The following is a 16861-nucleotide window of genomic DNA, read 5'->3' on the forward strand; positions in this document are numbered from 1 at the left end:
ATTTCATTTAAATTGGTATTTATACTTAAGTAATTATTTGGAGCTTCCACTAAGTATTAAGGTACTTAAAGCTTTCATCTTAATCAGTGATTTGAAAGGCATTGACTTATCAAATGTGACTTTGAATACATATTTACATACGTGTGAAACTGTATGGTTTATACAGTTGATTTATGTCTACATAAGCAAATTGAAACTGAAAAAATACCCTACTGTTATGGCTAGAAATCGGTTAAATGTAAATTTAATGTAGATTTAGGTAAAAGAAAACATACAAAGTCTTTTTCTTAGAATTTTGATATCAGCATTATTTGGAGTTTGATATTTAATTTTATAAAATATTTAAAATTTTATAATTTGAGATTTATTCAAGGCTAATAACTGCTGATAGAAAATCTTAGGGTAATGCCAGAACGTGATCACAATAGGCACTTAGAATGTAAAGCATCGTATTTGTGCTTGTCCACTTGCATAATAAACACATGATTTCCTTCCTACTCCAGTTCTCACTTAATTCAAGTAAAATGTTATTCTTTTGGGACTCTGTACTCTTTTTTATTATTTGGACTTTCAGTGTTTAGGAGTCACGAATTTGAAGAAATCTTTAATAAAGGTTTTGAATAAAACAATGTCACATAATTTCATCAAAAAACCCTCCTGTTCATACACATTCTGCTTTGACCACTCTTTCTATGATCTACTGAAACATTATTTTTTAATGCTGAATGCTTAACTTGTTTTTTCTTTGTTTTTTTCCTTTCTCTTCACATCCTGAAGTTCCAACTAACCTTTCAATGCTTTTTTTCCTTACCTCTTTTATTTGCTCCATTTATGCATTAAGTGGTTGCTTAGATTTAAGGTAAGAGATTCCAGGGCTGGATTTCCATTCTTTGTTCTTATGTAGAATATTACATATGGGGAGTGAAGAGATATTTGGCACTTGGCCTTCTAAAATCAACAAATCCTCTTAATTTTTAAAAATTTTTGTCATGCAGCTTTGTGGTGTGTCTTCATGTTCTGTGAGGGCAGATTTTTTTTGGTCTGTTTTGTTCACCATCCGGTCTTGTGTGCCTAAAATAGTACCTGATGCAGACATTAGGTGCTCAGTAAATATTTTTGAATAAATGCTTATTTTGCAATGTTAATATATTTTGTGGAACTAAAATATGTTATCCTATCATAAAATGTCATTATAAGTAAAATTAGGTGGACTTTTGTAAATGTGGAACCTATGTTACAGATTGGAGGGCCAACTAATGTGCTTTATTTAACCCTCCCCCTGTGTAATAGCCTTTTTATTCTATAAATGGTGTGCTTTACTATACACCTTGTGGCCAGTATGTCATTATCTCTTGACTCTTAGTCAATGTAAAGAAGTTGAGAAGTGGAAAATATTCAGTGTTATGGGTTTTTTTTAAGTTGCAGTATCATGTATTTTGCAAGAAGCAAAATTAGTTTCTCTTTTTCAAATTGCTATATAAGATATATATTTCAATATAAACTCACTTTAAAAGTTTTACTAGCTGAGTATTAATTATATCAAAACATCAAAAGTTCATGAGTGTTTAAAAAATACACATTAAAAATTAGAAATATTTATTTTAGTAACACATTAGGGGTTGCTTGTTTTTTCACATTTTAGTATTTTGGAGAATTAATGGTAAAAGACATTCAAGTGTATTCAAGAAGCATTTAAATAGAATGTTACTTAAATTATTTTCATCAAACGTAGCATGTATTTCCTTTTTGTTCTTATTTTCTTAGCTAAACTTTATAACTTCTTTTCAAACACATTTTCTTTCAAAACCCTGTTATTTGCCTTGTCTTCAGTATAGAAAGTGATAACAAGATGATAACTGGATCTGAATCATTAGCTACTAATACCAACCATAGCCACAGACATTTTAACAGATCCTGGTTGAGAGATGAGACTAGAGGAGTCAAGCAAATAAACTTCTTGTGTTACTGAGTAGAATGTTGGGTCCAAGCCCTTAGTCTCGGTGAGTGGGGCATGCGGACTTTGTGAGGGTACTCCTTCCGCATTATATACAAAGAACTAACCCAAAGCAGTGTGTGACTACCTTAGCTCTTTTCCTATAAATATTGTATTTAAATTTTAGCTATTGATGTGTTTTTTTCCAAAGTGATAAAAGTGCACAGAAAGATTACCTGAAGGAAAAACACAGAAATGGACCAGTTCTTTTCCCCTCTGAGTTTAGACCAGCTTGCTTATCCTACTCTGCCATGCTCATTTCCTCCAAACCTAAGTATGATTCCTTCTTGACCTTCCTGGATTCAGAATCTGTTCCATGCAGGAGATAGATCAAAATGAGTAGGAAAAGAGAGAAGCCCCTAGAAAGAAAGGAAATATCACACTTGTATAAGACTCCTTCACGTCTTTGCTGTTTGTACCAACCATAAGGTTTCACTCCTGAGTACTGTGGCTTTATGTAGGTGTTTCTGCAATATCTGGGTAGAATTGCCCAGTGAAAAGAGTACCCTGGATTCATCCTAGAAGCTAGAATGCACCCGTGCTCTGTCTTTTCTTTCTCTCTGCTTTGTGAATGTCTGTCTTCTCTGTTAACTTGTAGCAAGCACATGGTTAATAATTTTAGGTGAACCAAAACAAAGTAGAGTGAGAAAGATGTTTAGTGTATAACAAATCATTTCTCTTTCTATCCTGGTATTAAAAAATGGAGTGCTTTTGGAAGGGTGATTAATGGAATAATTTAATACATTAAGGTAGAAAATAGAATTAAAGAGAAAATGTTACAGTTGGAAGGGGCTGCAGTGGTTTAGTGGGTTTAAGTGGTTTCCAACTGATCTTGGATACCTGTGGATTATATCAAGTGCCCTAAAGGACCCCTGATGTTTGTTGGTAGAATTATCTGCTACTTTGATTTCCTCAGTTCTTCATGAACTCTGCCTTTGCTCTTGTTGCTGTCAGACTTTTGATCCTTTTCAGACTGACTCTAAACAAAGATCACACTTTGAGGCCAGACACATGGGATTTGACTGAGAAGAATTCTCCATACTAAAAGTTGAATTTTTAACATTTTATATAGAATGTTCTCCACAGTCAACTAAACTAAAAAAAAAAAAAAAACACACATACATTTCAGATGAAAAGGACCATGAACCACCGTGAGAACACGTTACGGTCAAATTCCTGATTACAACTTTGATTTCCTTGAAGGATCTCCTAGTCTTTTTCTTCCTTCCTTCTTTCCTTCTTCCTTCCTTCCTTCCTTCCTTCCTTCCTTCCTTCCTTCCTTCCCTTTCTTTCTTTCTTTCTTTTAATAAGTTGAACTTATTTATTTGACAGACAGAGATCACACGTAGGCAGAGAGGCAGGCAGAAAGAGAGGAGGAACCAGACTCCCTGCGGAGCGGAGAGCCCGATGCGGGGCTGGATCCCAGGACCCTGGGATCATGACCTGAGCCGAAGGCAGAGGCCTTAGCCCACTTAACCACCCAGGCGCCCCTCTCCTAGTCCTTTTCTTGCTAGCCCTGGGAATTGAAGTAGGAACATGTATCTTCTCTGAGGAGAGGGATAGAGATCTATAGGAAGACAAAAATTATGGATTGGGTGAGACTGTGGGGAATAATATTGGAAGTGAATGAAAGGCCTGGAGGTGCTTGACCACAGCTTCGGCCCATCCTCACTATTCCACATCCAGATACAGTATATTTATTTACTTATGTATTTATTTAAAGATTTTATTTATTTGATAGAGAGAGAGATCACAAGTAGGCAAAGACGCAGGCAGAGAGAGAGAGAGAGAGAGGGGAAGCAGGCTCCCAGGCTCCTGAGATCATGACCTGAGTTGAAAGCGAAGGCTTAACCCACTGAGCCACCCAGGTGCCCCCTTGGTGTATATTTAAAACCTGTTTTTTTTTTTTTTTAACAGTCCAGCTTAGACTTTTCTCTGAACCTTTCTGTAGTTTTTCCTTCTCATATTGATACTTCTGCATATTTTATTCCAAAGTACATTAAACTCCTTAAAAGCGGAGGCATCATTTTATGGGACTTTGTGTCCCATTGCACCTCCCCCCGCCCCCAGGGCCACATGTCCCCCTTAGTTTTCATATTCCTTACCCTTGTACCTAGTAGTCTGGTAGGTGATAAGTGGTTGATAAACGAGGGATATACTCCAGATATCGTTTTAGAATGAGTCTGCCACTATTCTGTCACAGCAAGACATATGTCAGGGGGAGATTTCTTCATAGCAGAAGTGATGTCCTTTGTGAACTAGAGATACTGCAGAGCCTGCTTTATAAAAACATGAAGTTCCCAGGGTACCGAGAGCACTGAGGTTTATAGTGAACATTATATTATGATGTATCAAGGTTCACGGAGATACTGAATGTCTCAAAAAGGCACAGAGCAGGAAAGGTAGGAGCATTATAGAAAAAAATATTAAGGCATGAGAACGGGCCTGATGCTTGGTGCTAGTAGAGCTCTCCAGAGCCTGGGAAGGACCATTCTTGGAACATAAAGGAACTTCTCTCCCTCCAGTTTTCTCTGCATTCCTTAGTCACAGTCCAGTTGCAAACTATTTGAGCCTCATCACTTAATTGTAATATTTCTTCTGCCTTTGAGGTTTGTTTTTTTTTTTTTTTTTTTTTTTGGTAGGAAAATAAGGGGGATGTTTCCTACTCTTCCTCCTTGTACTTAATACCTGCTTTACTTAGTTTTCAATGATGACTTGCCCCTTTATGGAATTAAAAAATACTCACGTAATGGAGTGATTGTTGAAGTCTGCCACCAAACTGCATTCTGATTCCCAAATAAAACTTGAAAAGTATAATGAGCGATCCCACTCGTGCTTCAGGACCATTAACTACACATTTATATGCCAAGCGATAGTTCTGTTTATGTTTACAATTTGTTTTAAAATTTCATGTGGAATTGCTGTTATAAAGTGGGTGCAGTTTTGCTTTGCTTTCTTTGTCCCGAGTTGATGGTCTGTTCTCTTTCTCTGTCTCTGTCTTTTGATCTCTCTCCCTGGAGGTCCCCTTCACCATACACACAATTTAGTCTGTGTTTTGCTGCTTGTGAGATGTTGTCTCCCCACAAACTTCCTTCAAAATAGTGTTTAGAACCGTTATTGCTCTCCAGTAAATTTTTTTTATCAAATGATTTTATTTTTGAAATATACTTTCTTTAATTATAACACAGAGCCCACCTGTGATAAACTAAGTTTTATCTGGCAGTTATTCCTGTTCTTTCCCCTTCTCCTTAAATTAGATGGCAGTATTATATTTCTTTAAAGATTTCTTTCTTTCTTTATTTGAGAGAGAGCACAAGTGCGAATAGGAACAGAGGGAAAGAGACGGGTGCAGGGAGAGAGAAGCAGACTCCCCACTGAGCACAGAGTCCCACAAACCCACAACCCTGAGAGGTCATGACCTGAGCTGAAATCAGGAGTGGGTGCTCGACCAACTGTGCCACCTACGGGCCCCGGTGTTTGTATTCTGCATAGCAGAGTCATTGTTTTACTTAGCATGGAAGCATTTTCCACAAAGGAAGACCACCTTGAAGAAATATTGAAATTCTTTTAGCTTAATATAAGAGTACAGTATCAGTGACGTATAAAATTTCAGTTTTTTGGACACTCGGCAGGGCCTTTTTTGTTTCTTCAGTGATTTAAGTTACGTATCCAAACCCCATTAACCAAGCAGATACAATCATTTGATGATCTGTAGGATCATCAAGTTTTGTTTATGGAACTGTCTATCAGATTTTAATTTATTATAGAATGTTTATTTTATGTTTTTTAATTGATTAGAAGATACTGCAATTTAAATAAAAACTCTTTAGATACCAAAACCTTGAATCAAAGTTGGAAAGCTGTTTTCAAGTATTTTAGCTATTCCATGTATAGAATAAAATTCTCTTTTACTTTTTCTGTCCCTGCTCCTCTTCCTTCCTGTTTCTAGCAAATTGATGTAGTTTAGTGTGGCTCACCTAATTCTCCCTCGTCACTCAAAGTAACTTTGGGTTTTATGTTGTTTAAGGTTGAGCTTAAAGGACTTTGGTTATACTATAAAAAATCTTCTGGTATCATAAACGAAGATTACAGTTTGAAAAGCTACTGGTTTTTTGTGATCTTACCCCTAAAATTTTCCCCAAATGTGGACTGATTTTTTTCAAAAAATTTCTAGCATTTTCATTTTAAGATATGATTAGCATACCCTCTGCTTATTAATGAGGGAAAGAACAAGGATAAGTTAATCTTTATTCTTACTTAATAACCGGTTTGTTTTGTATTTGTTTAAAAGTAACTAAAGGATTATAGATGAATGTTTCACGTTAAAAATATTGACATCTCAAAGGTATCATTTGTCATTAAAGATTGTTTTAACATCACACACAACTTGTTCACTGGGCTATTCATTTGAAGAGTTTGTTTCTTGATACATTATTTCTTGTCTATTCAGATAACCACTAGTCTTTTAGGACTTTTACAAATTGCATTTAAGCCAGAATTAGTTTTGACAGCCTTAGTACTCTATATACAATTATGAGTTTTAAAATTTATATTTTGAAATACAATTATAAATGTATCCTGATTTCAGTGGCGTAGTGTCTTACAGTTTCATTTTATAACTTGAATACTCCAGACATATTCTTATTAGAAAAGATTTTTTTTTTTAAGTATTTGACAATCCAGAATATTAGGGGCTTGAAATAGGGTCAGGTATGAATCTATCTGTTGAATATTTACTCTGACCCATTGGTAATTTCAGACAGTTTGAGACTATTTGTGAATGACTTCTATTACCGCTTTAAGACATGCAGATTTCTAGAGCTTTGGGTGTGAGTGCTGATCTGCTTCTTTGGTGGCATCAGTTGTTCCCAGATGACATTAGTCTCCTACCCTTGCATTTTCAGTTAGATACAGAATAGTGAGGAGTCATGGCCCATCTCTGACTTAGGACTCTGTTACATCTTTCCCAGAATCTTTATTTTGGGTCTGAGTGGGACTAATTCCCAGTAGAACTAGGGCATTGTCTGTGACCCCTGTATTGCTTATAATTGAATGGGATACCTCAGCCCTGACTTTCTAGTTCAGAGGTTTAGGAGCGTGTCTTAACTTCAGGCAGTTTTCAGGTGGGTGATTCCTTCATAAGAGAACCAATTAAAGAAATCTGAATTGTAAGGCTGATCCACTATTTTAAAAACTAAAATTTTTTTCAGCATATCATACCTTTTAATTATTTTATATTCTCTAGTTATAAGGGATCAAAATTGTAGTGCATATTTTATTGGGAAACATGTATTTTTTTAAATAATATACTTGCTAGCTAAAGAGAGTTATTTAAAGGCATTGTTTTTGAGTTTTCTCTTTATTAGAACTAAAGTTCTTATAGTTATCCTATTGAATTTCAATTAAATATAGTATCGAGGAATCTAACCAGTGATCTGTTGGTGTGATGGCCTAATGGCAAATACAGTCTTTGCATATAAGTTTACAATCATTTGAAAATCTCATGGTAGGAAGAGTCCTTTGAGTACAACTGTAGAATAATAGTAGAGTAGAAATTGCATATGAAATGCATGGCCTCTAATTTTTTTTTTCCTCTTTAAACCTTACCCTCCTTTGTTAAATAGCATAACGTTATTTCCCACAAGTGACACTTTGTTTCACTACGTACAAGTTTTGATTGTTCCTCAAAATTTTTTTAGGTGAGTACCCAGAATATGAAGATGGGTGGGCTGCCTCGAACGACACCTCCAACTCAGAAACCCCCCAGTCCCCCTATGTCAGGGAAGGGGACACTTGGGTAAGTATGTAACTAAATAACAACTGAAAAACATTTCATGTAGTGTTGTTGAAAACCAAACACTACATATATTTAAACTTTTTTAATATTTGAAACAAGAACATTTTCTTCCTAACATTAACTTTTTTATGTGTAACTTTCCCTTTTTCTGGGAAGCGTGTTTATACTTTAAAAAGATTTTGTTTAAAAGTTATTTTTCTACTGAATTTTGAATTTGAGGTAAAATCCTAGCCCAAGTTCATGGTTTATTATAAATTGCACTCTAATTTCTGAAACATTTTAGAGTTGTTTCATCTTACATTTGACAAAAGAATAGACTATTCTTGTGAAAAACACCATGTGGATTTACAAAATTCCATATATCTTGTGTTGTTATGAGAAAATCAAGCTTAATTTGGTCCAGCAGAAGTGAGCTCTGGATTTAACTTTGGGCAGAAATGGCCAATTAATGTAAAAGCTTCTAACATTTTTCTTCTGTAGCATCATAGTGTAAAAATGTGATTTACTGGCGTTCCTGGCCGGCTCCAGCAGAAGAGCGCATGGCTCTTGAGCTCAGGGGTGGGATTTTCAGCCCCACAATGGGTATAGCGATTATTACTTAAATCAATCAATCTTAAAAAAATTTTATCATGGAGATTTGTGATCAGATGGACATAATATATCCCAGAAGCCAGATGACTAAGACTGTGGTCCAGCTCTGCTCCTGCTCTTTTGTCTTGCGTAGTCAGCCTCTTTGCAATTCAGTTTTTTCATCTGTAAAAGGGGGTAATATTTGTCCTCTGTCAACTTTTCAGAGTCATTGTACCACAAATTGGATTTTTTAAAAAAATGTATAAGACAAAGACAAAATGCTTTGACAACCATTGGCTTTATGACATATTCTTAAAATTTTTTTAATTGGAAATGTTGTTTTTGGCCCCCTCACCAAAAAAAAAAAAAAAAAAGAAAAGAAAAAGAAAAAAGAAAGAAAGAGAAAGAAAATGACAGAAACCTAATTAAGCACCATGGGTCAGGACAGTACAAAGATGAGTTAAAATGTAAAGGAGGATAATTCTGGAAGAGGAGTTACAGTTAGGACAGTGGGAAATAAAAGAATAAAAATGAATTCCAGCTAGAAATAAGGTCATTTTATTTGGGATCAGCAAAACAAATTCTGCTAAGTATTAGAGAGAAAATTAGTAGATCAAATAAGATTTAAACTTCAGGGTAGAATGTTGAAGAGATGATAGGGTGTAATTGTGAAGAGGCAAGAGTAGAGAGATGAAGAGGAAGTATTTATTTTCCTATGGAACGTCTACATTTTTATCATTTGTAGTGCCTAATAGCTTTTGTTAGGTGTTTGTTTGTTTGTTTTTCTTTTTCAGATTTTGTTAGGTTTTAAGTCAAGATTGTTCGCAGGGTAACCCACTGTCATCTCTAGTAAAATAAAACTTCGTGTCGCTCTCAAATTGTGAAGATTTATTCATATACCAGAATTTGTTTCCCTTGTGTGTTAGCAAGGGTTCTGCAGGATCTTGGAGACCAGAGTTGCTGAACACCACAAGCCAGCTGATAGTCACAACCTGGCTTTTTTGCATAGTCTTTGCCTAGCCATTATATTTTGTTCTTTTGCCCCTAATTTTTTATTTTGTTTTTAATCATTGCCTTCACTGTATTGTTCTCAGTCAGCAAAGGGTTTTTTCTTTCATTGAAACAGAACATTTTTATTGTCTGGGAAAATTGTCTAGAAATCAGATGTTTGGAAATAATCAGTTTCCTGTCTTAGGTTTGTTTTTTTTTTAACACATTTAATTATGATTTCAGAGATGCCTAAACTTTTTAGTACTTTAAATCCAAGTTCCTGACATTCCTTTTTTCTTCCTTGGACCCAGTATCTCATTTATTGCCCTTTATTTATATTTAATTATTAATGTATACATGCAATTATGCAAGATTTGAGGAGTGAGCAGGCTGGAGTGAGCAGGGTGAGTGGACAGTGGTGTGTGAACCATAGTGAGTCAAAATCAATGAACCGTAACCCGACTAGCCCAGGAGAGCTGTATTTAAAGGAACCCTGGGACTTTGCGGGGAGTGAATTATTGAGAATTTTATGAGCGAGCAACATCATTTCAGGGATAGAAAGCTTTTTAATTTTTACATCTTGAGATTCCAGTTTTCATTCTTTTAGAAACCAGAATCGTATCTGCAAAATGCCGTTTCATGGCAGTTGAGTATTTTTCATTGTCCTAAAGAATTCAGAAACTTAGGGATGGGTACTAACTTAGTAATTAGTAATCACTAATGTGCCATGGCGCATCCTATTTCTGGTCAGACTGCTTTGCTTACTTTCCTCATTCTCTTCTTTTTAAAGGAAATTTTGAGAAGAAGAAGGGAATGTTTTAATAAAATCCAGGCCTTTTTGTGCTTTACAGTACAAATAAGGTAGAAAGACTTAGATGGTCTTTTCTTTTTCTCGCCTTTTAAAATGTTGATCTCCGAGGAAGATAAGAGGTAACAGAGAGCAAGGTGAAAATAGCGGGAGGTGAGGTGAGAACGGAAGGAGATGAGATTAACTCGGTGTATTGCTGTGTATGGATGTAGTTCCGTTTTTGTGTATTTACTATATAGAAAGGGAAGTAACTTGTTATAGTTGTTATTGATCTTCAGTGCAGGGGTTGTGGAGCCCAGTTATGGATTGATTTATCCGATCTTTGAGTATCTTTGGTTAGGGAGAGAGGGGTGAGGAAGATCATTAGTGCATGCATGCAGTGCAGTTGGGAAACTTTGACATGGTACTAAAATAATTTGAACTCTTCCCCCTGCCCCCCCCCCAAAAAAAAAAGGGAGAAGAGAATTTGGGAAGCACTGACTTACTTGTGGGAGAATCTTTGTGCTGAGAATGAGCGAACAAAATTGCATCAGTTCAGGGAAATGAGGTTTGGGACTGAAGAATAGCAATAGTCATCAGAACCCTCATGGCAGAGAAGTGATACTCGAGACTGAAATCGGTAGCGGGGTTATGTTAAAACATTTTCCTGTCTCTGAATACAAATTGTATTTCACTACTGGCAATTCTGAATTTATTGTGCCGAAATTTTGCTAATCACACAATACATACGCTCTTCTTTTTGTAGGCGGCACTCCCCCTATCGCACACTGGAGCCAGTGCGTCCTCCAGTGGTACCAAATGATTACGTACCTAGCCCAACCCGTAATATGGCTCCCTCGCAGCAGAGCCCTGTGAGGACAGCTTCTGTGAATCAAAGAAATCGAACTTACAGGTATTTTCTCTACCTCAGTGCAAATGTGATGGTCATAGTACCATAATTTGTTTAGATTACTTCAGTTAAATCTCTCTCATTTTCCAAGCACTAAGTTCTTTTCCTCACTCTACTGCCCCAAACCTCATCTGAATCCACCTCTCTCTCCTCATGTTCTGATGCAGCTTTGAGGTCAGGAAATGGGAAAAAAAACAAAAACAAAAACACAACAAAACAACAACAACAACAACAACAACAAAAAACAGAAAAAACCCAGACATCTTAAAATATAAACTTCTCTACAAAATTAATAGTTACATTTGGCCTGAAAAAAAGTTTTGGACCAGACGTGGGAAATTGCAAGTTGTTTTTTGGTGGAACTTTACAGATGAAAAACTATACATAACAAAACAGTAATACAGGACGGTACATCAAGATGTCATTACAAACAGAATCAACCTGTTTAGGAAAGTTGTGTTTTTATTATAAAACAGTTTTCTTCAGAGAGTAAAACTAATACGATTTTCATGTGTTGAACCCTATCACTTACCTCTTGTATTTCTACAGAAGCCTTCCTTCTTTCTCAATTTCCGTTTCTGTCATAGATGCTTATTAAAAGGTTGTCAGAACAAGTTTCTTGAACTCAGTGTTTTTCCTGTTCTGCTCGAATTAATACACAAAGTGGAGGGTTTTTGGAACCATCTTTATTTAGCTGTGTTCATCTCAGAAAATTTTGGGACATGCTGGTGGCATCTTAGTGTCTACAAATGCTCATGTGCGGTGGCTCTGCTCTCTTCAGCAGCAGTGGCAGTAGTGGAGGAAGCCACCCCAGCAGTCGGAGCAGCAGTCGGGAGAACAGCGGAAGCGGGAGCGTGGGCGTTCCCATCGCTGTTCCCACTCCCTCTCCTCCCAGTGTCTTTCCAGGTAACACATGAATGGTGCCTCATCTTTGTCTTTTTTGAATTTGAATTCAACTTCTGGTCTGATTACAGTGGGTTTTCTTCAGAATCTGGATTTTTTTCCCCTTTAGGACTCCATAAATGTTGGGAAAGCTTTAAGCATTTGTTATTTTTAACCAAGCGATTTCTGAGTTTCTGCTGCAGACTTCTCTGTTATTTGGCTTTGTGTCTTAGGTGCAGTGGCTCAGTTGGTGCTTTGAGGTTTCAGGTACCCCCTGGGGAACCTGGGTACCTTATATGTTTGATGCCAGCTGGTGTTACGACATTGCACGTGCTTGGACACAGTGTGCGAATCACGTTGGTAACAGTGGAGTGGACAAATACGGAAGTAGTTTTGGGAGTTAAATTTACTGCACTTTTGGAACTTAATACTCTTTGAAATGCTACCCATTTTTTCCCTAAACGTAAAAATGTCCTTGTTTAATGTGAAGATATCAGAGCTAAACTTTAGTTTTAAAAGCATGACACAAAAGACCTAGGGATAGAATTTTTTTATATTTAACTTACTTACCCTGATACCAAATAGATAATATCTTTTTAAAAATGATGAAAAGATTTATGTTTTTCTAAAAATTTTTTTAACCTAATAAGATGTTTTTGTCTGGAATATGTCAAAATGGAATACTGTTTCCTAATGTATTATGTTTAGTTTTATATACTGTTTACAAAATACTATGCTAAAAATTATAAAAGGAACATCTTTCTTCCAGAGTAGTAGCTTTCAGGTAAAATAGAATGCTGTTTAAAAAATTTGTACATTACCCTGAGCATTTTGAATTATCTGCTGCAAACCTAATAATCCTTTAATATAAGCCTCATTCTTTTTTTTTTTTTTTTTAACCATTCCCTTCTATTCTTGGGTTAGTGTTAAGCACTGAATATTTAACATTAGGTTCTCTAATGCCTTTTCTAATCCTGCCTACTGGGTCTGCCTCATTAATGCTGCCTCTCACTCCTCTTTCCCTCAGCCCCTGCTGGCTCTGCTGGTCCTCCTCCCCTTCCTGCTACTTCTGCATCCGCCCCTGCCCCTCTTGTTCCTGCTACTGTCCCTTCCTCCACCGCCCCAGAGGCTGCTGCTGGGGGGGCCCAGACCCTTGCTGATGGCTTCACTTCTCCAACTCCCCCTGTTGTTTCTTCCACTCCCCCGACAGGTGAGTATGGCTTGTTCCTGGGCAGGCACATCCAGGCATCCGGCTCTTCTTCCTGGAACTCCGGCTTTATGACTTTTGTTTGTGCTCTCTGTGTGTGTGTGTGTGTGTGTATGTGTGTGTAAACTCTGAAGATTAATGGACTGACTAGAAAATGGCATGTGACCAAAGAGTAGAATTTCCTGAGGAAATCAGGGCAAAGTTCACATGCATTTTTCATGTGTAGAGTAACACAAATACATATTTTTTTAAATTGCTTGAATTTCATTTACTAGAGATTTGTGAATTTAGTACGGAGTGATCTTCTGTACAGTTTTGAGAAGTTGTGGGAAGTACTGTTACAGATTAAGTCTTTAACTAGAGAAAAGTCTATGGAAATAATTCTAAGATACAATTTTATAGGAAACGTTTGATGTAACAGTTGGGACGTTTCTGTAAGTCTGTCAGACAGCACTGGAAACACATAGACAATGGATTTCTTAAGAATTTCAGGTTTATGTAAATGTTACTTAAGGTTGAATGGTGTTGTAGTGTTTTAAAACTGCAACCTAAAATCTTTTTTTTTTTTTTTGGTAAAGATTTTATTTATTTATTTGACAGAGAGGGAGAAATGGAACACAAGCAGGGGGAGTGGAAGAGGGAGAAGCAGGCTTCCCACCGAGCAGGAAGCCTGATGAGGGGCTCAATCCTAGGACACTGGGATCATGACCTGAGCTGAAGGCAGACGTTTAATGACTGAGCCGCCCAGGTGCCCCCTAAAATCTGTCTTGATGGGGAAGGGGAAAAAGGTTCAGTTGCTACAAAATATATTTGCAAAGTTAATAGTGATGCTGATTGGCAAACAAATTCTTTATCTATTATAAAAATGTATGTGTTCGGACACACATCATCTTAGCTTGTTAAATACTTCATAGTATTTAACATCTGCTATAACCAGATGTTTAAATGTGTTAAAAGACAGTTTTAGCTAAAATGGATTTTGGATGTTGTTTCATGGGATAGCTTCTATAATAGAACTTTTTAAGAAAAGCTCTCCATGTAAATGTAAGCGTGGGCTAGTCTTTGATCTATGCACATCTCTGTTAGGCCAGACTGTCTAGTTAAATAGGGGAATTCTGTTATGCTCCGGCACCAATGGAGTAAAAATTACAGCTTGAAGTTGGTTGTAGGCCCAGAAGGAACAAATCACTTCCACCCAGGAGTCAACATTTTAGTAATAAAATCATAATTTAATAGGTACTGCTTTGTAGTCTGCACTGAATAAACATTTGTTATATGAGTGGGTAAGTATGGTTTTTATTAACAAAAAGTAAGGTGTAAATGCCTTAATAATTTATATAAGTATAATCTCGTCTTCAATTTACCAAGTATTTTTTTCCTTTCTTCTTAAGGTATAATTTACATACAGTAAAATTCACCCTTTTTCTCGTGTATGTGTATGACAAATTATACAGTGATATAATGGCGGCCCACCTAGCTTGAAGAAAATCTAGACAATCTAAACAGGAGATGCCTACATGTATTAAATACTCTAAGATCATATAAACTTGAAAAAGAAAAGCTGCAGAATGGTCCCATCACCTGCAGATTTCCTCTGTTCTTTGTAGTCCTTCTCCCTCCTACCCCTGGCAGCCCTTTGATCTGGCTTTTTTGGTTTTGTTTTTTTGTCTCTAAAGTTTTGCCTTTGTAAGATTATCACATAAACAGAAGCAGATGGTCTTTTGGGTCTGGCTTTCTGGCACTGGCACACTTGAGATTCCTTCAGGTTGTTTCAGGGCTCCTTGTTTTGCTCCCTTTTATTACCGGCTGGGGCTCTGTCATGGGGGCGCCACAGCTGTTGAGCCCTTCCCGCGGAGGGACGTTGCGATCCTTTCCATTCGGGGGTTATTATGAATAAAATTGACGTAGCGAACACACGCAGACTTTGTGTGAGTGTCGGCTTTCAGTTCGTTTGGGTAAACGCCTAGGGAGTAGTAGGCTTGCTGGGTCGTGTGGTGAGTGAGTGATTTTAGGAGAGGCTGTGGGCTGTGTCCCGAAGGCGCTGAGCAGCCTTACCCCACAGCACGGGGCGGGGGGGGGGGGGGGGGTCTCTGTTGCTCTGCACACTTGTTAGCACTTGCTATTACCAGTTTGCTTTTTTTTTTAACTTTAGCCATTCTGATAGGTATATAATAGTTTCTTTGTGGTTTTGAGTTTTCCATTTCCCTAATGACTAATGATGTAGAACTTCTTTTCCTGTGGTTCTTTGCCATCTGTTTATCTTCTTTGATGAAATGTCTCTTTGTTTTGTTCCCCTCCACATACCTTTTGAATTGGATTGTTTTACCACATTCCTTTATTTCTGAATGTAAGTCCTTATTGGTTATACGATTTGGAAATATTTTCTTCCATTTATGACTTAATCTTTTTATTCTCTTAATGATATCTTTTAGAAGGGGAGTTCTTCATTTTGATGGAGTCTATTTCTTTTATGGAGTGAGCTTTCAGTGTCATACCTTCAAACTGGTTACCTTACACAAGGTCAAAGATTTTGTTCTTTTTTTTTTCCCTAGAACTTTTAAAGGAATTTTTAAAAAAGATTTTATTTATATATTTGAGAGGGAGAGAGCGAGAGAACATTAGCGGGATAGTTAGGTCTGTGTTAATTAAACTATAGTTTTGTTGGGACGCCTGGGTGGCTCAGTTGGTTAAGCCGCTGCCTTCAGCTCAGGTCATGATCCCAGAGTCCTGGGATCGAGGCCCACATCGGGCTCCTTGTTCATCAGGGAGCCTGCTTCTCTCTCTGCCTTTGCCTGCTTGTGCTTTCTCTCTCTCTCTCTGACAAATAAATAAATAAAATTTAAAATAAACACAAAAAACTATAGTTTTGTTTGCTTTTTAGCCCAAAGCAAAGTATATGCCTTATTAATGGAATGAATAGAGAGTCTTTAATGTTTGTCTTTGAATTACTGAGGACTTATGTGAGATTTTAGACTGGATCTAATTATATAAAACTCATAATGGTTTAATTATCAGATGTTTTTAACTTGAAGATAGTAGATTTGTGTTAGTTTGTTATAGATTGATTACTAAAATGCCAATAATGTATTCTATCTGGTGATTCAAATGACAAAATGTACCTTTTAAACAATCATTTATATATTTTTACATTTTTTTATCATTGTTGCAGAGACTTGACAGTAGATTATGTAAAAGCTTGACTACTCCAGATTTTATAATACAACAGAATTGATTTTTAGGTTTTGATGCTATCATATGTAAAATTAAATGATATAGAAGATCTTGAGTACTTTTATAATATTCTTTATATGAATTCACATGAATCCAAGTTGGATAAAGTTACAGAGTTCCTGAAGATCCTTTTTACAGTCATAGATAAGATAAAAAATTGCCAGAAGTGTTTTTCTTTCTTTTCTCCTTTCCCCTCCCTTTCTTCCTCCCTGCACTTTCTCCTCTGTCCTCTTCCCTTTATCTGTCCTCCCCTGGTTCTTCCTCTCTGCCTTCTGCTCCCTCCCCTTCCCTTTTCTCTCTTCCCCTCCTTTCTTGCCTGCTGGAGTGGTCTCTTAAGGGTGCTCCAGTACTCTGTCTGATCTGTCTGAGAGAGTCGGCCTTCAGCTGAATGATTTTAAGTGGAAGTGGAGTCAAGATAAAATTTAGGAACTGGATTGCTTTAGGGAATTGGGTAGATAAAGAAAAAATGTCTTTAGTTGGCATTAGCTGTTTAA

At 36.7% G+C, this 16861-nt stretch overlaps 1 protein-coding gene across 34 annotated transcripts in view; it reads left to right on the top strand.

Moving 5' to 3' along the window:
• ABI2 (abl interactor 2) overlaps positions 1-16861 on the top strand; it is a 119291-nt gene that overhangs the window by 73806 nt on the left and 28624 nt on the right. For 4 of the 34 annotated variants that reach the window (XM_044241388.1, XM_044241370.1, XM_044241390.1 and 1 more), the window contains exons 4-6: positions 7693-7790; positions 10904-11050; positions 11832-11953. In XM_044241388.1, the coding sequence (XP_044097323.1) occupies positions 7693-7790; positions 10904-11050; positions 11832-11953 (367 nt within the window). Of the gene's footprint in view, positions 1-841; positions 860-7692; positions 7791-10903; positions 11051-11828; positions 11954-12956; positions 13140-16861 lie in introns of all 34 variants that reach the window. The other 30 variants (XM_044241387.1, XM_044241389.1, XM_044241369.1 and 27 more) reach the window with 13 other exon arrangements.

The sequence above is a fragment of the Neovison vison genome, chromosome 3, assembly GCF_020171115.1.
Source record: "Neovison vison isolate M4711 chromosome 3, ASM_NN_V1, whole genome shotgun sequence".
NCBI lineage: Eukaryota > Metazoa > Chordata > Mammalia > Carnivora > Mustelidae > Neogale > Neogale vison.